Below are 26761 nucleotides of genomic sequence, written 5' to 3'. Positions count from 1 at the left end.
GTGGGAACAAATGGTTTCTGCAAGTTTGTGTGTACGTGTGGTGGGGCAAAGGATGGATATGGTGGGTAGCTACTGGCTAGCACCTGTGACGTAACCAACATCCTGTTGCTTCTCCCAAACCCCAGAAGAGTTTTGCAACTGTTTTTCCAGTAGTGGTGGGTTTTTTGCTTTTTTTGCAGGGGTGAGGTTTTAAGTCAAAGTGACTGATGGCAGAAGACAAAACCAGGATCACACCACAGGTGAAGAGCACAGAAAGGGTTGTAGTTCAGGGGTGGAGCATATGAAGTCCCCAGGTTCAAACCCTGGCAGGACTGGTAGGAAATCCCCCGAAGAGCCACTGCCAGGCTGTGAAGAGACAATATTGGCGAAGGGGGACCAAGAGACGGACTTGCTGGAGGCAGCTTCCTGTGCTGCTAGCTCACTGTGACCACTTTAAAGACTATTACTTCTGTCTTCAGTCTGAGGACAGAAGTAAATTTGGTTCCACTGTAGACCCACTAGAAAACCTCTAGGGCCCAAGGAGGGAGAAGAGGACAATTGGATTGGAAATTGAGAAATGATTATCTTTTCCCTTCACATTGTTGCTCAAATGGATCAACTGCCACTTTTTGCATCCGAAATTTCACATGAAAGTGGAGCTATAACCCAGGGGTCCCCAAACTAAAGCCCGGGGGCTGGATGCGGCCCAATCACCTTCTAAATTTGGCCTGTAGACGGTCCGGGAATCAGTGTGTGATTTTTACATGCATCTCTGGGTTATTTGTGGGGCATAGGAATTCGTTTATATATATATTTTTCAAAATATAGTCCACCCCCCTCCCCAAGGGACAGTGGACCAGCCCCCTGCTGAAAAAGTTTGCTGGCCCCTGATCAGCATAATGGTGTTCCCCCTTGTAATTCTCTCCATCCTTCCGGGGGGGGGGGGGGAGCCTGACACTGCCACAATGTATCAGCCATTCAGACCACTGCCACTGTCATGGACTGGTTGGGGGCAGAGGAATGGTGGGAGGAACCATTTGGGAAACCCCAAAGGGAAGAAGGCTCAGAGCCCAGGGAGTGGTGGTGGGATGGTGTGTGGTCAGAGGGAGAAGACTGGGAAGAGAAGGTGTCAGAAGCAGAAGAGGTAACAGGGCTGAGTGAGCTGGGAGAGTCTGTGGGAGAGAGAAGTCCAGAATCAGAGGCAGAAGCTGAAGCAGGAGAGTCCAAGAGGCAGAGATAAGTCTGGCTGCTGGAGAGTCCCGGGTATCTCCTGCTGCTGCTGTGACAAGCTCCCCTCCCACCTGGTCTCCCAGAACCAGAAGTGGGCTGAAACAGGCGGAGGAGAGGTTGGCTGAAAGCAGGTGCAGTCTCTGATTGCTTGGGAGACGAGAGGACTTAGATGGCTGTGTGGAGGTGGGGACTTTCAGTCTCAGCCGCTGATACTCATGGAGTAAGACCACCAGGAACGAGCTGCTCTGCTCATTAGGCCTGACACTCAACCAAGTCTGTGGAGCTCGTGTTTTTGTAAGAAAGACTTACCTCCAGCTTTGAGCTGCGCGATTACTGACCAGCGCGCTCCTGTGACAACTGCCCTAAGCTCCTTGCCATCCACACCCCAAACGCCACCACAGCAGCCTGCTCAGATCCTTCAGGACCACCTTTATTTTTGCTCCCGTTTCTACATGTATCAAAGGCACCGGGGCTGCTGCAGAGTTTTTCCAAGGACACTTGGCAAAGTGCTAGCTTGGTACTGTTCTGGTCTTGCTCAGGTCCGCCCCGCCCCCAGCATGAGCTCACAGAGCCTTCCAAAAGACCAGCGTTGATGCAGGATGTAACAGTCTAATCTTGGCCTGGACGGCTTTGCTGGGCCCCAGAAGCGGGTCTCGCGCTTCCCGCGCCCAGGAGTCCTCCAAGTGGGCCCAGTCTTTGGTGAAAGAGGAAGCTGAGGCTACCCGCGCCCAGTCCAGCAGGGCCCAGAGAGCAGCCCCAGCATAACCTGCTGCCAGCCCTCACTTCTTGACACACCACACCGCTCTGGTGCCCTGCCGCTCACCAACCCTTGACCGTCGTGGGGCATCAGCAAGCCAGCCAGTCACGGCTCGTGCCAACCTCACGCAGCACCCAGCCTAGAGCTCGGTGCTGGTGACGGCGCTGACCCCGTGCACCAGCAGCGTAGGGCCCAGCCCTCGAGTGAGCACCTCCAGCTGCTCCAAGTACCTGCCGTACATGCTGGTGTCCGCTGGGGGGCGGGGCAAGTAGAGGAAGCGGACAGTGGGGGCGGAGCTCTGCTGGAGGATGAGCTGGTTGACGGCGCTCAGGTACTCGTCCGTCACACGCGCCACATTTCCGGGGAAGCCGAGGGCGTCGGTGTCGACGGCCGTCTCCTGCTGGCGGTGCCAGTGGAGGGCCACCGCGTCGTCCCACAGCACCGTGTGAATGTCCGCCTGGATGCGCAGGTCCTTCAGGAGCTGCCGCAGCTTGTCTTCCTGGCCCCGGGGTCGGGCGCCGCTCTCCATGCAGAGGAAGAGGCGCAGGCGGGCGCGGCGCCAAGCCCGGGTCATGGCCAGGACGCAGGCCATCTGCAGCAGGAAGAGGCTGCAGGTGTTGACGTAGTGGGCGCTGTCGGGGCGCAGCAGGTTGATGGGCCAGACGTCGATGAGGGGCTGGGCCCGCCACCCCAGCTCCTGCGGCGGCTTCAGCTCCTCGAAGGAGCGCGCCAATAGGACGTTGCGCTGCATCTTCAGGGCGTCCGCGATGATGGCCACGTACTCCCGGGGAGAGAGGCGCTTCTGCGTCTCCGACGTCCACGGCGGAGGGAAGTTCTGCCAGGCCACCTCCTCCCCGCTGCTGAAGGCCGGGTGCTGGGAGAGGCAGTCCTGTGAGGTCGCGTCATCGTAGAAACCCAGAGCGATGGTGTTGGGCCTCATGCCTCCTGGGAGAGGGAGAGAGGCAAGGGAGTATTAGTTGCTCCGATCGTTTGCTTTGTTTGCATCACGGTTTCCCAAACTCGGGTCGCCAGCTGTTCTTGGACTACAACTCCCACCATCCCTAGCTAGCAGGACCAGTGGTCAGGGATGATGGGAGCTGTGGTCCAAAAACAGCCGGAGACCCAAGTTTGGGAAACTCTGGTTTGCAGCACCTACATTGTTCTGCTTCCTTTCTTAATGCTATTGTGTCTACCATGAGCTGCTTTGAACGAAACTTCTGTTGCTGGAAAGCGGAATGAAAGTAGAATCACAGAGGCTTAGAATTGTAGTGTTGGAAGGGGCCCCCGAGGGTCATCTAGTCCAACCCCCTGTTGCAACAGAGGAATATTTCACCCAAGCTGGGACTCAAAACCCACGATCCTGAGATCAAGAGTCCCATGCTCTACTGACTGAGCCCAATCAAATCAAGGAGGATTGGCTGAGCAGCAGCAACAAACAAGGTCAAGATTGGGGGTAGGTGGCTGGTGGTAAAGGTTGCCCACACGACCCCCACCTCCCCAAAACACAGGAATGAAAATGGATTGGTGGCCAGTTCCGTCCTACAATGATATTCGATGCGGCCACAAAAACGAAGAGATATTGCTGTATTTCATTGGTCAGCCTTGTGGGGTTTAGGTGTTGGGTTCAACTAGATCCGTATTGGGGGGGCGGGGAACCTTTTGAACTCTGTGGGCCAGATCTGGATTGGTTTCGTGGACCAAATTTGCAAGAGGGGTGGCTCGCCTGTCCATCAGCTGAGGTCACCATGGCAGCCAGGTGATTTCTGCAGGCGCTTTGAAGTCCTGAAGTTGGGACGTCAAAGCACCTGGCAAGCAGCAAAGTACGCCCTCCTCACCACCTGAAAGCATGCCTGGGTCTCATGTGTACTATTTATTAAATTTGTAGACCGCCCTTTATCCTTAGATCTTACGGCGGTTTGCAGCATAAAAACACAAGATAAAAACACAAAATTCATAACAAAAAACAAAACAGTAACCCCCTTCCCCAAATGTATTTATTTGCAGCATTTATTCACACACAGCCTGCCACTGCAGCTCACATAATTCCTCCCCAGCTGCCCAGTTCTCTGGCCCAAACAGAAAGGGGTACTCACCCAAGCCAGAGATGAAGAGCAGCTGCTGGGTGCCATGTCTGATGGAGTCCGAAAGGGTCAGGTTGACGAAGGCCTTGATGTTCAGCCTGTCCACAAGCTGCAGCCACGAGTCAGACTGGTGCGGCAAGGGGTCAGAAGGCAGGGAGTCTGAGAGAGAAAGGAGAGGGTCAGCCGGCTGGCGTTGCGTTGCGTTGGACCTCCATAGCAAAGGCCACAGTGGGAGGAGCCCTTGGATAAGCAGGGACACATTCACACATATGGAGGGGACCTGCGTGTGGGGGGACCTCACTATACGTCTATCAACAAGGGCAAACAACTTTAAGAGACAGCTGCAGAAGGCAGCGGAATTCTATCTGTTGTTGGACTCTCTCAAGCAAATCAGCCCCAGCCAGCATGGCAGTGGTTGGGGATAATGGCACCAGAGAATCCAGCATCTTCTGGGTCGCCAGTTACCCTATCCTAACACACACACACACACAAGGGACGCGGGTGGCGCTGTGGGTTACACCACAGAGCCTAGGGCTTGCTGATCAGAAGGTTGGCGCTTCGTATCCCCGCGACGGGGTGAGCGCCCGTTGCTCGGTCCCTGCTCCTGCCCACCTAGCAGTTCGAAAGCACGTCAAAGTGCAAGTAGATAAATAGGTACCACTCCGGCAGGAAGGTAAACGGCGTTTCCGTGCGCTGCTCTGGTTCTCCAGAAGCGGCTTAGTCATGCCGGCCACATGAGCCGGAAGCTGTACGCCGGCTCCCACGGCCAATAAAGCGAGATGAGCGCTGCAACCCCAGAGTCGTCAGCGACTGGACCTAACAGTCAGGGGTCCCTTTACCTTTACCACACACACACACACACATCCATGGCTATAGTTTCTCCAACACCTTCCTGGTACCCATTCCCCATCACTCGCAGAGTTCCCAGTTTCATAGAATCATCTTGTGAACTGCCTTGAGATCTTTTGATGAAGGGCGGTATATTTATTACTACTACTACTACTAATACTACTATTAGGTTGCAAGAGACCACAAGGATAATATAGTCCAACCCACTACAATGCACAATTCATTTGCCCTACGCTGGGGCTTGAACTCAGAACCCCGAGATGAAGAGTCTCAAGCTCTACAGACTGAGCCATCCCAGTAACATCCCAGGGGTGTTGACTTGAATAAAATATTGTGCGGGCCCAGGTAAGCCCCGCCCCGCATAATCCATCACATGATGCAATGCATACACACCATTTGAATGGGAATACCCATCAACTTTGTGGGGGGGGCGGCCCCCTCAAATATTTTATTGTGGGGGTTGAAGCCCCCATGGCCCCTAGAAGTTGGCTCCTATGATTCATGTGCAGTACTGCTGCGGACACACACTACCACTCATGTTTGCCAGACATGCCTCACTTCTCTCCAGCAACATTCGCACAACCTGACTGCTGACTGATAACACGTTGGTATTGTGCTGCCTTCTTCCTCCCCTGCTATGCCCCTTCTCGCCAACAAAGCATGACCCTATCCGTCCCTAGGCCTCGCGTGCTGATGCTTCCCAAAGCGCATGAATCATAGAATCCTAGAGTTGGAAGGGACCACAAGGGCCATCCAGTCCAACCCCCTGCCAAGCAGGAAACACCATCAAAGCATTCCTGACAGATGGCTGTCAAGCCTCCGCTTAAAGACCTCCAAAGAAGGAGACTCCACCACACTCCTTGGCAGCAAATTCCACTGTCAAACAGCTCTCACTGTCAGGAAGTTCTTCCTAATGTTTAGGTGGAATCTTCTTTCTTGTAGTTTGAATCCATTGCTCCGTGTCCGCTTCTCTGGAGCAGCAGAAAACAACCTTTCACCCTCCTCTATATGACATCCTTTTATATATTTGAACATGGCTATCATATCACCCCTTAACCTTCTCTTCTCCAGGCTAAACATACCCAGCTCCCTAAGCCGTTCCTCATAAGGCATCGTTTCCAGGCCTTTGACCATTTTGGTTGCCCTCCACTGGACACGTTCCAGCTTGTCAGTATCCTTCTTGAACTGTGGTGCCCAGAACTGGACACAGTATTCCAGGTGAGGTCTGACCAGAGCGGAATACAGTGGTACTATTACTTCCCTTGATCTAGATGCTATACTCCTATTGATGCAGCCCAGAATTGCATTGGCTTTTTTAGCTGATGCATCACACTGTTGACTCATGTCAAGTTTGTGGTCTACCAAGACTCCTAGATCCTTTTCACATGTACTGCTCTCAAGCCAGGTGTCACCCATCCTGTATTTGTGCCTTTCATCCCCCCCCCCAAGTGTAGTACTTTACATTTCTCCCTGCTAAAATTCATCTTGTTTGCTTTGGCTCAGTTCTCTAATCTGTTAAGGTCATTTTGAAGTGTGATCCTGTCCTCTGGGGTATTAGCCACCCCTCCCAATTTGGTGTCATCTGCAAACTTGATCAGGATGCCCTCAAGCCCATCATCCAAGTCATTGATGAGCAGTTGGGATGTCCAGGAACACTCCGTAACACCTCGGTCAAAAGCTGCAAAGGCCCCAAAAGCTGCAGTTCGCATTCTTGGCTTCTTTTACCGCAGGCCTCTGATTCGGGGGAATGACGTGACAACGCCCACTGTACTTTAAGTGTAAACCTACATATTCCGCACTTTAAGATGAGATATCGTTCGCGACTCTGTGTCACGCGTGTGTTGTGATGATGGACCTGCGTCTCGCCAAACCCAAGAACGGTTCGTTTCTCCCTCTGCCACAAAGTTCCCCAATGTGGGTGGAAGAAACAGCTTCCAACAGTGCTTGGTCCTCACAAGCGCATTCACAGAGTGTCTTCACAGCTGGCACCAAGTTCACCTCCTATCCACCCAAAGACCCAGGAACCCTTTCTCATTGATCCACCACAACTAAGCTGCCGTACTTTATCTCGCAGATTTGCCCTAGAATTCTGGTCTGATCTCTCTCTCTCTCTCTCTGGTTGAAAAATGAAATTAACCATCTTCCTCTTTCTACTTTCTACTTCCCCCCCTTTTCAGCGGGAGGGGAAAAAAAATCCATTAGTCACCATGGAAACCAGAATAGCTCTGAGAGGGGCCCATTTGCGGCCTTCACAAAAGCGGCTGAGAAATCAATTTGCAGTACAAAGGACAGTAGGCAGGTAGAAGCGGGAGCCTGGGCAGGCTGCACACACACCCATGTGCGCTTGCGAATGCTTTTGGCTGGAGCATCTGCGCAGCGTGAGGAGTGCTGTGCTGGTGAACACGTGTTCACCGGAAGGGGCACGTGCTCAAGACTGAGAGTAAACAAAAAGGCCGAGGCTGAGACATCAACTCTTGCAGCAAACTTGCACTCTGGGAGACTCAAACTTCTCAACCAGAGGCTGCTCACCTGGTGGGGAAGAGCTTATGCTCCAGCCTTCTGGCAGGTGAGTTTCTATACTTTAACCGGAAGGGGACAGGTGAGCCGGCAAAGACATCAGAGTGGTGCAAATTGGTGTAAACTGATGGAGCCAAAACCGGCACTGCTGCTTATATTTTTGTGGGGCATTGGGCCAGGGCCGTCTTAAGCATATCCGGTGCCGTGGTGCAAAGATCCCTCCGGCGAGCCCCACCCCATTTCCCAGAGTTGTCAACCTTTTTTTAGGGAGGGAACAGCGGAGGAGGAAGCCTCTTGGGACATAATGGGGAAGAGGCAGAGGCTGGACGCAGCACCTCCCGGCTCAGCTGGCTGCTTCGTGCCGCAGTGGCCACAGCAGGTGGAGTCTCTGGGCGTGGCACTGCTTCGGCACGGCATTGCGGAGGCAGGCGAGGGCGGTGAGTGGGCCCGGGAGATCCGTGGTACCTGATGCCTGGCTCGAAGACGAAGATGGCTAGCAGGAGGGGCACCGCGCGCGCCTGCGCCCCAACCCGTTGGGTGAGCGAGCACACCGAGTGAGTGGGCCTGCACTGAGTGAGCAAGGGTGCATGCGTGTGTCACTCCCGCTGAGTGTCGGCTCAGTTTTTCCCCTTTTAGCCTTCTGGCACCCCGCAGAATTCGGCGCCTGCAGGCTAAAAGGGAAAAAAACCGAGTCGACTCTCAGCAGGAGCAGCACATGCACCCTTGCTTACTCAGCACACTCATCCGGTGCACCCCAGACTTTTGCCTGGTGCCCTCCAGAACTTGCCGCCCCGGTGCCCCGCACCACTAGCGCCTATGGGTAAGACGGCCCTGGCACTGGCCTCCCTGCCTCCTCACCCCTCCCAGGGAATGACAGCCATGCAGTTGGCAGGAAAATCTGCTGAGCCATCCACTGGAGCCTTAAGAACATAGGAAGAGCCTGCTGGATCAGGCCAATGGCCCTTCTAGTCCAGCATCCTGCTCTGACAGTGGCCAACCTGATGCCCCAATAGGAAATCCGCAAGCAGGATCTGAACACAAGAGCCCTCTCTTCTCCTATGGTATTCTGATGCTTTGGCACCTCTGACCATCCATAGCCCTCTCTCTCCTCCTCCCTGGATTTGACCAATCCTCTTTTAAAGCCATCTAGGCTCGGGGCCATCATTGCTGCCTGCAGGGGTGAGTTCCATAGTTTAACTGTGTGCAGTGTGCATAAATACTTCATCTGCCCTGACTCTTCCAACATTCAGCTTCAATGGACGTCCACAAGTTTTATCCATCCACTTTCTCCAGGCCACACATGATTTCACAAACCTTTCCCTTGCCTTTTTCTCTAAACCATAGCTGTCAACTTTCCCTTTTTTTGCAGGAAATTCCCTTATTCCAGCGCCGTTTCCCATTGCAAAAAAGGGAAAGTTGACAGCTATGGCCGTTTCCCAATGCAAAAAAAGAAAAAAAAGAAAAAAGGAAGGTTGACAGCTCTGCTCAAAACTGAAAAGTCCCAAACGCTCCAACCTTTCTTCATGAGAGAGTCGCTCCACCCCCTCAATCATTTTGGTTGCCCTTTTCCAAACTTTTCCCAACTCTACAATATTGTTTTTGAAACGCGGGAACCGGGCACGTTCGTTTAGTCCGTGATAAAGTTTTTGATCAAGTAATCTATCTGATTAAGCTACTGAATACTGTATTGCAGCCCTAAAATGAAACCCACTAAAATCTCCAGCCCGGTTCCAGTTTATCAGAGAAACTATTTCCTCTAACAAACAGAGAATTGCTCTGGGCTGCAGCTGACAGGAAGGGTGTGGTTTCCTTCCTGTTGGCAAGACCGCATCTTTCAGTGTGCTGGCTGGCTGGGGCTGCTGGGAGTCAGAGCCCAGCATCATATAGCTTCCTCCCCGCTCCCATCGCACAATACAAGAAGACTCGTAGCTTAGAGCATCTGCTTTCTATGTGGGAGGCCCCAGGGTCAGTCCCTGGCCTATCAATCCCTGAGCAGAAGCAGTGACTGCTTCCCCCCCCCCCCTACAGGTGCAGGGACTCCTTCCCAGAGGCTAGCAAGCTTTGGGCTTTGGGAAGAAGAAAAAGAAGAGAAGAAGAGTTTGGATTTGATATCCCGCTTTTCACTACCTGAAGGAGTCTCAAAGCGGCTCACATTCTCCTTTCCCTTCCTCCCCCACAACAAACACTCTGTGAGGTGAGTGGGGCTGAGAGACTTCAGAGAAGTGTGACTAGTCCAAGGTCACCCAGCAGCTGCATGTGGAGGAGCGGAGACGCGAACCCGGTTCCCCAGATTACGAGTCTACCGCTCTTAACCACTACACCACACTGGCACCTTGCTTGGCTGGAGTGAGGGCTGGGGAGGGGGGTGTCAAATCTTGGCCACACACAGGGTGCCATATTACCGAGGTCCGCCCCTGCCAGGAGAGCTGCAGGTCTCCAAGCTGGGTGGGTAGGTGGGTGGTACAACTCCCTATGCGCCTTCTCCCTGGGGCACACGGTTGCATCTCTCCAGACGACTTGGGGGGTCACCCGGCTGGCCTCCCGCTGCCCCCTTACCCAAGTCATCCAGCTCCACGTGGCCAAGCACATACAATCCGCTCTTTTTGAGGTCGTTGATGAAGCTGATGAGCTGCAGGGACGTCCGCGGGTTCCGTACCATCAGCAGCACCTGCGGCCGCCAGAACTTGACGTGCTCCTTGCGGATGTCCAACATCAGCAGATACTTGCGGACCTGGGGGGGGGAGGGGAAGAGCAAGAGTGAGGCTGGAGGGGTCTACGGGGTGTTAGGGGGTGGGAGTACCTCTGGTGGGCGAACACATCGTGCTCCTTCTGGGGTGGTTTGTTCTCCTTTGCTCCCACCCCTACACTCAGCTCTCACCTGTAGCTCCAAGAAGCTGTCTGCATGCGACCTAGGAAATGGCTTCCACTGGCCGGCTAAACCAGGTGAGGGAAACCAATGGGTCTCAAATCCTTGGGGAGTTAGGGGTTTCTCCTGCATGCAAAGACAGGCTCTGGCAGATTGAACGGACGAGACCAAGAGAGGGTCCAATGGTCAAGAGGGCGGTTTCTGCAACTGGTGTAGAGCAGAGGTCGGCAACCTTATCCGAGGATGGGCAGGTCAACGCTCCATCTGTCGGAGGATGGGCTGGAGTGTGTGTACGCACACACGCTCTTCCGGGTCGGAGGAGCGCCCGTGAGCATGCACACACACTATTTCTGGCACCCCTCCGACCCGGAAGTGTGCCAGAAATAGCATGGGTGCTTCTCCGTCCCGCACGCCTGCGCACACGCTATTTCCGCCGCACATCTGGGTCGGAGGAGCGCCCGTGCGCATACGCACAGCCGCAACCAACCTGGAAGTCGGTCCCATGCCGTTAAGAGCAGGTGGAGGGCAGCACGGCAGGGGTCGCCATGGGCCCGTTAGACAAGCCTCGTGGACCGTTGCCGGCCCCTGCTGTAGAGGGAGGTGAGGAGCAGATGTGGCTCGCAGCCCATCTAGGAGAAGGAGAACTTTGATCCTGAACCTCAGCTGCCTTGGGGGACATCTTCAGGAAAAGAAAATGCTAAGGAGTAAACCCTACACAAATCCGGAGTGGAAGAAGAAGAGTTTGGATTTGATATCCCGCTTTATCACTACCCGAAGGCGTCTCAAAGCAGCTCACATTCTCCTTTCCCTTCCTCCCCCACAACAAACACTCTGTGAGGTGAGTGGGGCTGAGAGACTTCAGAGAAGTGTGACTAGCCCAAGGTCACCCAGCAGCTGCATGTGGAGGAGCGGAGACGCGAACCTGGTTCACCAGATTATAAGTCTACCACTCTTAACCACTACACCACACTGGCTCTCAAGTCCCCAAGACAGTTGGATGGCGCCTTGTACACCTCCATCTGGCAACTCCTGCAGCCAAGCTGGTGCCCAAGGTCTTGCTCTGCTTTCCTTTGGACCCCATCAGCGAGGCCGAGAGGGGAGGTCTTGTTGTCTGAGCAGCCCAGGATCTCCAGACACACTGCCCAGGCTTGCGCCCTGTGGAGGTCACTTTGGTGCTGCTAATGCAGCAGTTTAACTCCATCCCAAGAGGTGCACTGCCTTAGCCCTACTATCTTTGGACACAGACCTCAGATCTACCAACAGTGAACTAGTAGGCTTCTCACTGACCGCAGCACGATTAGCTCAGCAATGGAAGAACCAGACTGATATACCCCTGAACGTATGGGAGAATAATATCTGGGATATGGCAATGTCTGGGTGTCTCACCAGACACAGGAGGGCAATTAAAGGCATAACGAATAGAAACACGGACACCCTTCTTTAACTACAGTATTTTTCGCTCCATAGGGCGCACCGGACCATAGGGTGCACCTCATTTTTAGAGGAGGAAACAAGAAAAAAAATATTTTTCTGGTTTTCCTCTTCTAAAAGCCTTGTTTTTTTTAGTATCAGCTAAAAGTTTTGCAGCTTTTTTAGAAAGGGAAAAGCCCTGGTTTTTTGAGGATCAGCTAAAAGTTTTGCAGCTTTTTTGCAAAGGGGGGAAAGCAAAGCTCCTTTTGCAAAGGGGGAAAAGCAAAGAGGAAAAGCCCCATTTTTATGGGGTTCAACTCACATTTCTGCAGCTTCTAAAGGAAAGGGAGCCTTTTCTACAGTTTCCAGACAGATAATCTAATCAGCCAGTCACATGTCGCTGGGGAAACAAACAACCTCCCACAGTCAACAAAGGAGGGCGGGGCTGAAAGGGAGCGGGACTCTTATCTCTCTCCCGATCTCTTGCTGATCAGCTGCTGAGCGGGGTCCTTTCAACACTCCCTTTTCTCTTTGTAAAATAAAAAGCATGATCCTCTTTTGGCCCCTGGGCAATTCAGCTCCAGGGACCACCATTCACTCCATAAGACGCACAGGTATTTCCCCTTACTTTTCAGGAGGGAAAAAGTGCGTCTTGTGGAGCGAAAAATACGGTATGTTCATGACCAATATCAAGATCTTATACCAAACACTTGATATTCTCAGCGGAGAGGTTACGTTAAGCAACATGTCTGAATGTTGAATGCAAGTGTATGTCTAGAGACAACGGATGAAACAAACACAATTAGCTGTACTGCTGGATAGGTTTTTAATGGTTTTTGTATTTGTATTTGTTTAAAACCCAATAAAAATTTGTGGGTTTTGTGTCTGTGTGTGGTTTTTTTTTTAAAGGCAGACAGGTGCCAAAGCTTCTGAGGTGGCAGTGGAGGGAGCCCACTCCTCAAAGCCCCATGTTTCTGCAACAAAGCAAGGAGGCAGTTTGTCTGCAGCTTCCTTGGGGCCATGTGGATTTGGTATTCCTCGCTGGCTGATGAAGAGGAAAAATAATAGCAGAGTGCCATCGATGTGCACAGTGCTTTGTGCATAATATAGAAAAGGACAGGTCTCTGAGCTGAAGAGAATACATTCTACAATCCGACGCAAGGTAATGGGGTGGTAGGAGGCCAAACAACTTAAGAGATTATCCTCATGGGTAACATCCTGTCAATATTATGGAGGATTTTGCCACACATCAGATGTGGTTGTGTGGCAAAATGTGCGCCTGAAAGTGTGGCAAAACAGTCGCCTCTATCCATCATATCAACGTGATGTGCGAAATACGGTTAGTCTTATTCGAGTCACCCTTACCACACAGCAAACACCACACAGGATTTTACTGAACATGAGGTGCATACGACTGGAAACGCAAGAAACTCCCTTGCGTGGTTCCCCTCAAAACTCTCCCGGCTTCCCTTGAAAACAAGCGCTTCGCCTGAGGTGCCACAGGGCTTGCTTTTTAAGAAATTCATTTTGAAATGAAGCCAAAGTTTGCCCTCCGAGCGGAGCAACGTCCGTCTCCTCCCGCCCCTGGGGAAGGAGGTGCGCACTCCTGCCACAGCCAGCCAGGCTTGAAGCAGGAGAGCCAGATGGGCAGCGCGAGAGGAACGCGGCACCTGCCTGTCAGCGCCCGAGATTGGCAGGAGGAGGGTTCCGCCTCAGTGCCCCACTGCCCACGCTGCGCTGAGGGGATAATGGGGGGGGGGTAGGGGGTGGCAGACGCTGACAGTGCCATATGCCAGCGGTTCCGCCTTGACGGGTGGGCGGCGCTCGGGGCTCCCTCTGCTTCCAGTCAACAGAGGCATCTTGGCTCCGAGGCTGGTGGGATGAGTGGGCAGGCCCTGCAAGAAGCCTTAGCGAGCTCTGGCACCATCCAGGCATCTGGGGAGCTAGCTTTGTGGAAAAGGGGGGAAGGGTTGGGGGCTCAGGCCTGTAGCAATCAACTGATGCTTCCTGATCACCTACTTAAAGGTAAAGGACCCCTGACCAGCGGCATAGGAAGCATTCTGCACCCCCCTGGGGGAGGGACATCACGGCGCATGCGGTGTGACGCCATGACGTGTCAGATGCACTGCGCATGCCCAGAATTTCCAGGCATGTGTAGTGGATCTGGCCGGCCGGATGCATCATGGGGCTCATAGGGCTGCCCCGCCCGGACGGGGTGCCAGGCAGCGGGGGAGGGGCCAGGGAGTGTCACCACCCCCTCCCTTGGAACCCGGGGCGCAGGGCCCCCTACGCCCCGCCTTTCCTACGCCACTGCCCCTAGCAGTTAAGTCCAGTCGTGAACATGTCCAAAGGTCAAGGCTTTCTGGGAGAAAATTTATAATGAACTTAAAAAAGTAATGAAAATTACTTTTAGTAAAAAACCAGAGGCCTTCCTTTTGGGCATGACTAATCATGAGTTACCCAGGCAAGATATAGTGTTTTTTATGTATGCCACAACAGCCGCTAGAATTTTGCTTGCAAAGAACTGGAAAGGTGAAAAGCTCCCGACAGTAGAAGAATGGCAGATGAAGTTAATGGACTTTATGGAACTCGCTGAACTGACCGCGAAACTCCGAGACCAGAGGGAAGAGAAGGTGCAAGAAGATTGGAAGAAATTTAAGGACTATTTAAAAATTCGTGAAAAATTAGATATTTGAAGCAGAATCAGTGAATATAAGTGGCTTAAGTTATTTGATGTTAGGTTAAAACAGTAAACTAGAAGTAATGTTTAGAGAGTGTTTATATTTTTTGTTTTTAATGTAGTAAGATATATGAGATAAGTTAGTTATTTTTTATAATGAGTTATTATTTGAATTTGTATTAAGAGCAATGTGGAATGAAAATAGTTACAAAGTTACTAAAGTAAGTTTGTACTGAACGCAGAAGAGAGAACGGGGGAAGTCCCTATATAAGATTTAAAATTAGAATTAATTAATAAGCATATATTGTTCAAGTGTTCGTGTGTTAGGTACGTATAAGTTCCCCCCCCTCTTTTATGTTTATTTTCTTTTTTCTTTTTAATGTATGTGTTGTGGTTGTTTTTATTGTGTTTCTAATATGTATTTGTGTAATTGTTGTTTATTGTGGAAAATCAATTAAATTCTCTTAAAAAAAAAAAAAAGTCCAGACGTGAACGACTCTGGGGTTGCGGCGCTCATCTCGCTTTACTGGCCGAGGGAGCCGACGTTTGTCCACAGACAGTTTTTCTGGGTCATGAGGCCAGCATGACTATGCCGCTTCTGGTGAAACCAGAGCAGTGCACTGAAACACCTGGAACTGACAAGCTGGAACGTGTCCAGAAGAGGGCCACCAAAATGGTCAAAGGCCTGGAAGAGAAGGTTAAGGGGTGATATGATAGCCATGTTCAAATATATAAAAGGATGTCATATAGAGGAGGGTGAAAGGTTGTTTTCTGCTGCTCCAGAGAAGCGGACCTTCTCTTCTCCAGGCTAAACATACCCAGCTCCCTAAGCCGTTCCTCATAAGGCATCGTTTCCAGGCCTTGGACCATTTTGGTTGCCCTCCTCTGGACACGTTCCAGCTTGTCAGTATCCTTCTTGAACTGTGGTGCCCAGAACTGGACACAGTATTCCAGGTGAGGTCTGACCAGAGCGGAATACAGTGGTACTATTACTTCCCTTGATCTAGACGCTATACTCCTATTGATGCAGCCCAGAATTGCATTGGCTTTTTTAGCTGCTGCATCACACTGTTGACTCATGTCAAGTTGATGGTCTACCAAGACTCCTAGATCCTTTTCACATGTACTGCTCTCAAGCCAGGTGTGGAACTCCCTCCCACAAGAGGCAGTGAGGGCCATCAGCTTGGATGGATTAGACATAAGTGTGGTATTTTATGCATTGGGACTTGCCGCTATTTTTTATTGATCATTGCAATTGTTGAGTGCCAACTGTTTAACTATTATTTGCCGATATTTAATTTTACCATTTACTGTTATATTCTAATGGATTGTTGAATATTGCTTCATTTGATGTAAGTTGCTTATTTTAAGGTTATTGTGGCTTCTTCTTTTTTTGGGGTACTGGATCAGATTCATTATTAAGTGTGCGATCGTCCCTGCCTATTTTGTTGTTTCTTCAGCTTGTGAACGGGCTTGTGCAGAGTGACGTAGAAAGGCGGTATTCAAATTAGACGTGAAATGGAAAATGGAGGGGAAGGCTATCGGCGGCTCCTGGCCACAATGGCTCTGCTCTGCCTCTGCAGCTGGATGCCGCGATGCTTCTGAATCCCAGTTGCTGGAGACCGCAGGAGGGGAGAGTGAAGCTGGGCCTGGGTCCTGCTTGCACCCTCCCCATCAGTATCCGAGGGACCACAGTGAGGACAGGATGCCGGACTAGATGGGCCGGGGGCCTGATCCAGCATGCTCTTCCCCCATCATTCAGCCCGGACACTGAGATCCAGCGCTGAGGGCCTTCTGGCGGTTCCCTCACTGTGAGAAGCAAAGCTACAGGGAACCAGGCAGAGGGCCTTCTCGGTAGTGGCGCCCGCCCTGTGGAACGCCCTCCCATCACAGGTCAAGGAGATAAACAACTACCTGACATTCAGAAAATACCTGAAGGCAGCCCTTTTAAGGGAAGTTTTTAATGTGTGATATTTTTGTATTTGATTTCTGTTGGAAGCCGCCCAGAGTGGCTGGGGAAATCCAGCCAGATGGGCGGGGTACAAATAATAATAATAATAATAATAATAATAATAATAATAATAATAATAATAATGTCTAATGGGATGTCTGCCCCAGCCCTGGTCTTTGAGCTGTCCCTCATCAAAGTGTCTTCTTGGCTGAGAAAAACCAGCCCTTGCTTTCTCTTCCTTCATCAACTGCTCCAGCCGCTAGCTAGCTTCCTTCCTTCCTTCCTTGCTCTCTCTCTCTCTCTCTCTCTCTCTCTCTCTCTCTCTCTCTCTTTCTGTCTCTCTCTCTCTCCATGCAAGCGAGCAAACATGTCAGTCAGACAAGTCAGAGCTCAGGGCAAGCTAATGCATTTACCTCCTCGGCTGCCGGCATTTGTCTTCACTACCGGAGACAAGTGCATTTGATCAGCGTCCGACGGGGTAACATCACCCTGGTGAGTAAATGTTATTACCCCAGACGCACCGCAGAGGAGGAGGAGATCATTCCTTCCCTCCTGCACCCCCGCCCCCTTCTGCGCACAATCTGTGGTGTTGGCTCCCTGCCAAAGTCTCTGTGTGCCAGGGCCAGGAATGAAAGGTTGGGGAGTTGGGAGAAGAGGGAGTAAGGAGAAGATGAAGGTGGCATTTCGACGCCTGCTTTTATCCACCTGCACGGGGCCCTCCTTTCTCCCATCGATCTGCCAAGACATCTCAAAGCCAGACAGATGTCTGTAGAGGTGCTGGCAGCCAGAGCTAACACACCAACATTTCCCTGCCTGCAAATGCTGCAGGCCTGTGGCCAGATTCCCCAAACCGGTGTTAGAAACTCAGATATATAAGCTAGGCGCCAAACGGCACCTTCAATGTCTATTCACCAGGGGGGTTGGGCTAGATGACCCTTGGGTCCCCTTCCAATGCTGCAGTTCTATGATCTCAGCAACATTGCTTGACTTACAACAATTCACTTGTCCCAGTATCCAAGAAGGAGAAACACATAGCGGAAATGGAAATGGTGTTAATTGTGGACTACAGCAGAGGTTTTTTAATTGGGGAAAGGCTGCGGCACAGTCAAATGTATGTGTACTCAGCCCTGCACTTACTTTCCTTGATGTGATGATGAAGGACTGTGTGTGACTCAGCTAGCTTGAGGGAGACATCAGTCGCCAACCTGGCGCCTGGAAATCTCCACAGTCGCAAACGGGCCCTGTGCCAGTAGCAAAACGTGCCTGGCACCTGGGGGATTTTGAACACTGCCCCAAACCGCTTGCCGGAGATCGCCCTTGTTTCCTGGTAAGGCCTCTGTGTGCTCAGCATGGATTAGTGCTGTTGGGTGCGCTGCATCTCAGCCAAATGTGGGTGTCAAGTAGCAGTTCAGATGCCTGCAGAAGTTGCTTGTTCAGCTTTTGTTTAGCCCCAGGAGCAGGAAGGGGCCGAACAGAAAACAGGAAACGCAGAGGGGCTGTGTCCGGCTGGAATCCAGTGTCGGGGTCTGCTTTGCTCCTTGCAAGGGTGGAAGTAACCAGGACACACTCCAGGTCAAGCCAGCGATTCGCGAGAGCGAAGCTACAAGGAAGTTAGCTCAAGTCTCCAGATCTTGCCCTGGCCATGAATTCACCGACTCTTAACCGTGGCTCCACCATCTGCAACACGGGGGACACCACCACTGGCCTACCGTACAGGGCTGTTGTACTGAAATAACGTATCTGAAGCTCTTCCAACATGCTACAGCCCCACATAAATGCTTTATTAGCATCCAAGCAAACACTTCAGAAGCAAGCATTTGAGGTGGGTCGGTGGGAAGCTAGAAACAGTGTTTTTAGTAGCAATTAGTGTGTTGGACTAGGACCTGGGAGACCAGGGTTCAAATCCTGACTCAGCCATGATGTTCCCTGGGCGACCATGGGCCAGTCACTTACTTTCGGCCTAACCTACCTCACAGGGTTGTTGTGAGGATAAAATGAGGAGGAGAACTACGTGTGCCACCTTGAGCTCCTGAGAGGGAAGGTGGGGTGCAAATGCAATGAACAGGGTTTCCGAAATTTGGGGCTCCAGCTGTTGTTGGACTACAACTCCCATCATCCCTAGCTAGCAGAACCAGTCCAGTCCAAAAACAGCTGGAGTCCCAAGTTTGGGAAACTGTGCAAAAAAAATAAATGAATCAACTGAGTTGGTCTGTGACCGTAAAAATAAATTCATTCATTCATAAATGAATCAACTTTGCAAATTGGAAGGTCTGGACCTCCTGTACTAATATTGTAGGTTTTAGGTGCTCAGGACCTGCTAAAACACAACAAAACCCACACACCAGGCCTGGCTGAGGGCCTGAGTTTTGTTAAGGCAGGCCAGCAAGACAGCAGCTGGGTAATAAGAATATTCCATTACGTGCTAACAGGGTTTTTCCCCCCTGTTAAGTGTTGGTTTTATGACACAAAAATTAAAAGGCTAGGGCTGGGCAACGGGCCCAACTCGCTGGGTCTGGGAACGAATCCCAGGGAAGGGCAGAGCACGGGGAGGAAATGGCGCCAGCTGGAAGGACGAGCCGCCCGTCTGAAAGGATACGAGATAAGAGCGTGCAGCTCCCTTGCGGAAGGGGTGGAGGCGAGTTCGAAACATTATTAGGACAACCAGGTAAATTAATCTGTATTGGGGGGGGGGGAGGACCACCTGGTCCTGTGTTTTGAAAATGAGCTACCAGTTGCTGGAAGCTGCAGTGGGTTGGGGAGAGGGCTCTTGGGTCCTGCTTGCTGGGTTGTTTGTTTGTTTGTTTGTTTGTTTACCAACCACCCTGTGATTGTCAGATGAAGGGTGGTCTACAAATTTAATAAATAAAATAAATGCCCATAAACCCATGATAAACAAAAAAATATTGCTGCCTTCCCCATCGGTTGTAATATTGAATAGCTTTAGCGTACTCAGGAATCAAAAGTTTTTTGCCTCTTTTGTGGAAAATGTATTACCTTCTGAGCGTTCTGCAATTTCCTTAGGTGGCCAAAGAATGAGGCTTGCAGCCCCTGCCTTGAAATCCCTGGAAAAGGGTCTTCTTCTTCTTCTTCTTCCTCCTCCTCCTCCTAGCCTGCCTGATTTATGAGACGGCTGAACGCTGCCAGAGGGAGAACTCGTCTCTAAACTAGTCAACACAGCTCCAGGTGTTTATGTGTGCAAGGAAAAGAGATTGCTCGCCTTGTTTCTGCCTCGCCCGTTCTCCCACAGGAGGAACAACCGACAAACGCAGGCGCCAGAAAACATTGATTAATACATTTCGCATCAAAAAGGAGAAAGTCTTGCTTGCTGCCGACTACCAAGGCCTGCGATAGAGAGCTGGTTTTGGGGTCCCCCCCTATGCTTACCTGGTGGAAAATGAGAGCCTGGCTGATGTAGCCCCAGCTGCTGCTGGGGGAGAGGTAATGGAGGGCCACAAGGAGAACCACCATGAAGGCCACGCTGGCCGAGGCGTAGATGGGGCTGATGAGGAAGACCATGACGAAGCAGCCGGCGATGCCCAGCACGCAGGTGTGCCAGGTGAAGTACCGGAAGGTGGGCCTGCGGGAAGGAGCAGAGCAGTCAGCTTGGGAGGGACAGATCCACTCAGCTTCCAGTAGTGTCACGGACTAGTTGGACGCAGAGGAATTGTGAGAGGAACCAGCTGGGGAAGCCCTGAGGGAAGAAGGCTAAGAGCCCAGGGATTGGTGGTGGGATGACGGTGGGTGGACAGAGGGAGAAGACTGGGAGGAGGTGGTGTCGGAAGCTGAAGAGGCAACAGGGCTGGGAGAGTCTGTGGCAGAGAGAAGCCCAGAATCGGAGGCAGAAGCTGAAGCAGGAGAGACCAAGAGGCAGAGATGAGTCTGGCTGGGGAAGAGTCCCAGGTATCTCCCCCTCCTGCTGGAACAAGCTTCCCTTCCCCCCCGGTATCCCAGAACCAGGAGAGACATGAAAAGCACAGAGGAGAGGCTGGCACAGTCTCAGATTGCTTGGGAGAAACCCTGGAGGGGAGGGGGACTTAAGGCAGCAATGGGGATGTGGGGACCTTCAGTCTCAGCAACTGCTTCGTGGGGGCAAGCCCTTCCAGGGATGAGCTGCTGCGCTCATTAGGCCTGACACTCTGCCAAGATCGTGTTCTTCCTAATAAAGAGCCAATTGCAACTTGCATGGTGTGATTTACTGCTGGCTCGCTCCTGACAGCTTGGGAACATGCAGCCCTCTGGACGTTCAAGCTGGGAGTTAGAATCACAGAATCATGGAATTGTGGAGTCCAACCCCCTACAATGCAGGAATATTCAGCTGTCCCGTACGAGGATTGAACCTGCAACCTTGGCATTATCAGCACCATGCTCTAACCAACTGAGCTATCCAGGAGTTGGAGTAAAGCAATTCCTCAAGGGTCCATAGGTTTCTCTCCCCTCTGTTAGGGAGTGTGCCATTCTACAAAGCAGCGTGCGGACCCTGCAGGTTGCCCCTCCATCAGTTACTCCACACCAGCCCCAGAGGCCACCCTCGGATGCAACCGGAGCCAGAGTTGCAGGAAATCAATCGTATTTGGGTTGTAACCTGCCCTGTCCCAGAAGGCTCACGGCTGGTTAGCAACATTTAAAGACAATGAATACGTAACACAATTGCTTACACCCCGAGGGAGCCATTAAAGAGAGTCCAACGCACTCATCTCCAGCCACAAAATGCTTGAGTAGGTAGAAGATCACTTTCCCTAGGCTGCTTCACGGATTCCGAGGTTTAAGCATGGCAAACGGTACATGCATGAAATTTCCTGCACAGAGCTGCTTCTGCATGCAATTTGCTGCAATATTACATGCATGCGGGCAAACACACAAATAAACACACACACACACACACACACACACACACACACGGGATGCACGATATTTTCAACATGAAAATATGGGCAGAAATTCAGATGATGTGGCTAATACCAGAATGAAGATGCAGTGACAGGAAACACTACACCTGGTGAATTTTTGCCTGTCACACAACTGTAGCAGCCATAGATAAGGATTTTTTTTTGGGGGGGGGGAGGGGAAGTAGTGGCAGCAGGAACCCCAGTGTGAGAATGCTTTTGAGCAGACGGTTAGGGAAAAAATAGCATCTAAGTTTAAACGTGGGTTGTAAGCAGGCTGCCCCAGTTATCTGCTAGAAGTATTTGGCTGACCTTATTGGAAGCAGAAAGCTGGGCTAGAGGTCTGATTCAGCCGAGAAGCTATTACAGAATAAAACACACGCTTTTTTATTATCTAATGACACCTGCAAGGAGAAAACTACTGAGATCAGTTAGTTTCAGGAAAGGAGCCAAGCTGAGATTCCTCAACCTCTGTCAGCTGAAACGCAGACCCCTCGGCACCTGCAAGACAGCAGAAATGCAACAGGCGAAACCTCCCCCCATCACTGCAAGATTCTCCTATTGAATTTCTGCCTATCAAGGGCCTTTTTAAAAGGTCCAGTGCCTGTATCAGAAAAGGGGGAGGGAAGTGATATCTCTTGACATAGATGAAAGCCAGCATGCCCTGTGGTTGGATGATGGGATGTGGACAACTTTCTATCTGGAAGAAAGGATTCCCAAAGAGTTGGTCTTTCTTAGATGCAGGATTATTGGGTTGGCATGATTTGCTAAGCAAAAACTTTTAAAAGCTGACCGTTTCTGCACCTACATATTGAACCTGCCCTGTTCGAAGGGGCTGCAATAAATTTCAAAACCACATGCCAAGCGACACCCAACTGCCTTGAAGTACTGAAACAACAAAAAATACCGCACACATCATTGCAATTCATATTTTAATCACGCAGCTGCTCTGATAGGATTCCCCACCTTCCCACGGGATCTTAGCACGTATCATTCATTATAAAGGCACTAAAAATGCTAGCGATTCCTATTGATCCGCATGCATTAAAGAGTTACATCTTCTTGAGTAGTTAAAAAATTCCGGGCCAGAGAGACCTGGGTTCAAATCCCTGCTCAGCCATGAAGCTGAGTGGGATATTTCATTGCCCATCACAGCCTAATGTTCCTTGCAGACCTGTTGGAATAATAATGCAGTAGAACCGAGGCCATTGCTCTGTGGCAGGAGGACAGGATGTAAACACAATTTTTAAACAACAAAAATGTGATTTTTTTATTTATTAAAAAAAAAGCAGCACCTAGTTCCTAAAATCTGCTTGTTTATCTCCCTTCTGGGACAAGTAGCCTCAAATCTCACTGAGTAATGAGGACAGCTGATGGCTGCCACACCTCAAGAGAGTTGTAGGTTTTCCTGGCACTGGCTAGATACAGCAAGAAAAAGTGCTTGGTTGTTTTTAATCCGAGTTTTGGTTTTTAATTTCAATTTTTTGGGGGGCAGGGAGAGGGAATAAGGAGCCAAAGGGGGCTATCAATCCTACACAAGGAGGAGGGGGCAGCAGGCAGGGTTTGCTCTGCGTGGCACCAAGCCAGTCCCGCACTGGAAGGTTGGCGTGCTTGGCAGAGTGCACGAACCGGCTGGCGAGTGCGGCGGCGAAGGGCTTCCTTTCTACGGCTTAATTAAACTGTTCTCATCTAACCCGCTGTCTTATCTATATTGCTTAGGGAGATTTAAAGAGAGACCCAGAGTGCTAATCGCCCTCTGCCACTCTTGCGTAGTCGGACCCGCAAAAAAAAAAAAAAAATGCACGAGAATGCAAAGGCCGTGTGTATTTACTTGTGTGTAAGAGAGAGAGATGGGGAGGGGGGAGACGCAGAGAAGGGAGACGCGCCTCTTTTGCTGCTGCTTGGAGGGGAATAAAAGGTGAGGGATAAAAACGCAAATTGTGGTTAAGTGTGTAATCGATGTGTATAAAACGCAGGTCTCCCCTGGGCCCTGGCAGCGAGCCGCAGCATGCATTAGAGCTCAGCGCACAGTTTAACCCCCTCGCGGGACACTGCAGCCCCAGCAAGGACCAGAGAGGTTAAATGGAAGGGGGAGCCATGCTCAGCTCCCAAACCCACACAGGCATAACGCCTGTGACTTTGGTCCTCAGCCTACGTCCGGCAGGCTTTTCGCCAACCTGGTGCTCTCGAAGGTGTTTTTGGACTAAACCTCCCACCACCCCAGCTACTTTAAGAACATAGGAAGAGGCTGCTGGATGAGGCCAGTGGCCCTTCTAGCCCAGCATCCTGATCTCAGTGGCCAACCAGGTGCCCATGGGAAACAAGCAAGCAGGATCCGAGCGCAAGAGCCCTTTCTCCTGCAGTTTTTACCTGTTCAGGGAAGCTTTTAATGTTTGATGGATTATTGTATTTTAATATTTTGTTGGAAGCCGCCCAGAGTGGCTGGAGAAGCCCAGCCAGATGGGTGGGGTATAAATAATAAATTTGTTGTTGTTGTTGTTGTTTTACAGCAACTTGGATTCAGAAGCATCCAGCTGCCGAAGCCACATTAGGCGTCAACAGCCCTCTTCTCCATGAATTTGTTTAATCCTCTTTCAAATATATTTTACAACAATATGCATTTCTGCATATATTCTGCCTGATGTACACATTTTGGGACCCATACCAATGGCTTCAAGTTACAAGAAAGGAGATTCCAACTTAAACATCAGGGGAAAACTTTCTGGCACCCTGCCCGACAGCAGAACCATCTCCCTCGGGAGACTGTGGACTCTCCTTCCTCAGAGGTTTTTAAGCAGAGGTTGGATGGCCAATCTGCCATGGATGCTTTAGTTGAGATTCCTACATGCAGGGGGTTGGACTAGATGACTCTTGGTGGTCCCTTCCAACCCTACAATTCTATCATTCTATGTGTTGGACCATGCTGCAGCAGCTCCCTGCCTCCAGTCTGCAGAGACCTCACCTGTTCTCCAAGAATTATTGGACCTCAACGGTTTCTGAAGTCATAACATGCTGGATTTCCCCTTGTGGACTTTCCCCACGGGATTTCAAAATAAAATTTTGGACTGTGTCAAGGGAGGTGTTAAAATGCATGCAGATGGAGAGAGAGGTTGCCCCTTATCTGTCTGTTTGTGGTAACCAGACATATACCATATTTTTCGCTCCATAAGACACACTTTTTTCCTCCTAAAAAGTAAGGGGAAATACCTGTGCGTCTTATGGAGTGAATGGTGGTCCCTGGAGCTGAATTGCCCAGGGGCCAAAAGCAGATTGTGCTTTTTATTTTACAAAGAGAAAAGGGAGTGATGAAAGGACCCGCTCAGCAGCTGATCAGCAAGAGATCGGGAGAGAGATAAGAGTCCTGGCTCCCTTTCAGCCCCGCCCTCCATTGTTGAATGTGCTGCAGAGGGAGGTTGTTTGTTTCCCCAGGACATGTGACTGGCTGATTAGATTATCTGTCTGGAAACTGTAGGAAAGGCTCCCTTTCCTTTAGAAGCTGCAGAAATGTGAGTTGAACCCCATAAAAATGGGGCTTTTCCTCTTTGCTTTCCCCCCTTTGCAAAAGGAGCTTTGCTTTTCCCCCTTTGCAAAAAAAGCTGCAAAACCTTTAGCTGATCCTCAAAAAAAACCCAGGGCTTTTCCCTTTGCAAAAAAGCTGCAAAACCTTTAGCTGATCCTCAAAAAAAACAAAACAAAAAAAAACCAGGGCTTTTAGAGGAGGAAAACCAGAAAAATATTTTTTTTCTTGTTTCCTCCTCTAAAAATGAGGTGCGCCCTATGGTCCGGTGCGTCCTATGGAGCGGAAAAATGCGGTATCTGGTCAGTGCTGGAGGAAAACTCTGCACGTGCTCAGGAGCATTGAAAAAGCAATGCAAGCTCTTGTTTACTTTAAAGAAGGGGACATCCTCAGAGCTGGAGGAACAAGACGCTAAATGAGCATGTTTAAAAGGCGGCCGGAGGAGGCTGCAAGAATGAAAGAATCTCCCCCACCCTCTTCGACTTGTACCTCAGAGAATGGAAAGGCGCATCAACTCTCGGCAGCAGGGAGCTGCCATCCACCAATGCTGATAATTGTGGGGAGACGTGTTCCTCTCCATATTCTCTGGCTTCTCAGAACTAACCAATGCTGGGAAGGGCTCCACCCAGCGTGGTGCTGAGTCCACATCACTCTTACCGAGAGGAGCGGGCTGGGGGAGGGGGAGGAAGAAAGGTCTTGATTCAATTACTCCTTTTCGGAAGGGCTCAGCCCCTGGGCAGGATGAGGCCCCACTTAGCGAGAGCTAAAGAGCTGTCTGCAAGGATGAATGTCACACAGGCGTGATAAGGGGGGGGGGGAAAGCGGATGGCTGGTTAATGTGGTGCCAGAGAATTAGGGAGACCAAAGCAGGCAACTCGGCTATTGGCCAAAGTAGTAGGAGAGGTGGGTGGGAGAACCTGGATGCCCCATAGCCACTCTTGGGGAACACCCTAAAACTCAAACACCCCCTTTAACGGCTCAGAACCTGCCATCTCTGCAGGATCCGCATTCCAGTTTAATCAGGGATGGAGACCCCCATGGCCCTCCAGATATTGCTGGACTACAACTCCCATCATCCGTGACACAGAAGGGGCTGGTGGGAGTTGGAGTCCAACTGGGAGGGCAGAAGGTTCCACATCCCTGCATTGAATGGATTGCCAGGGTGGTGGTTTCATCTGTTAAATGTGAACCTAGGAAGCTGTCTTATACGGAACCAGAACACTACAGTCGGCAGAGCACAAGATTTTAAATCTCAGGGTAGTGGGTTCGAGTCCCACATTGGGCAAAAATTGCAGTGGGGTGGACTAGATGGCCCTTGCGGTACCTTCCAACTCTATTTCTACACTCCATTCAGTATAGCCTACTCTGGCACCGGCATTTGCAAACTGGAGGCTACACCCACAGCTTCCATTTGAACTCAACACATCCAGGAGAATGGCTCTTTGCTCCAGGGTCCTGGAGACCTCTGGCCTATGGGGGATGGGGGGTCCATTTTTCGGGGCATCCCCATCATCTTCCTCTCTGGGTTAAACAAAGCCACCTCAATACCCCTGTAACGAAGTCCTATTCGGGGCTGCAGGTATAACTGAATCTGCAGCACTGGGAGATATGCCAAGGGATACAGGTTTCGGCTGCCACAAGAATCTCAACTCTCTCTCTCTCTCTCTCTCCTGTCCTTATTGTTGAAAAGCTGACCCACAGAGAGGGGCTGAGAAAGATTTACCGGTGAAGGGGGAGCAGGGCTCCAGCCCACTGCACACCCAAATGCTCACCCATAGAATCATAGAGTTGGAAGAGACCACAAGGGCCATCCAGTCCAACCCCCTGCCAAGCAGGAAACACCATCAAAGCATTCCTGACAGATGATTTGCTGCCAAGGAGACTCCACCACACTCCTTGGCAGCAAATTCCACTGTCAAACAGCTCTTACTGTCAGGAAGTTCTTCCTAATGTTTAGGTGGAATCTTCTTTCTTGTAGTTTGAATCCATTGCCCCGTGTCCGCTTCTCTGGAGCAGCAGAAAACAACCTTTCTCCCTCCTC

At 51.0% G+C, this 26761-nt stretch overlaps 1 protein-coding gene across 1 annotated transcript in view; it reads right to left on the bottom strand.

The window, feature by feature from the left end:
* Positions 1-1789: 1789 nt before the first annotated feature.
* Positions 1790-26761, bottom strand: part of LOC117047576 (solute carrier family 12 member 9-like) — a 93594-nt gene continuing 68622 nt past the window's right edge. The window contains 4 exon segments of the mRNA XM_033150861.1: positions 1790-2911; positions 4060-4206; positions 9970-10144; positions 19705-19897. Coding sequence (XP_033006752.1) covers positions 2106-2911; positions 4060-4206; positions 9970-10144; positions 19705-19897 — 1321 coding nt within the window. The 3' untranslated portion in view covers positions 1790-2105.

The sequence above is a fragment of the Lacerta agilis genome, chromosome 5 (assembly GCF_009819535.1).
Source record: "Lacerta agilis isolate rLacAgi1 chromosome 5, rLacAgi1.pri, whole genome shotgun sequence".
Lineage (NCBI taxonomy): Eukaryota > Metazoa > Chordata > Lepidosauria > Squamata > Lacertidae > Lacerta > Lacerta agilis.
Note: the sequence above shows the minus strand (reverse complement) of the source record. Positions and strands in the feature narration are given on the sequence as shown.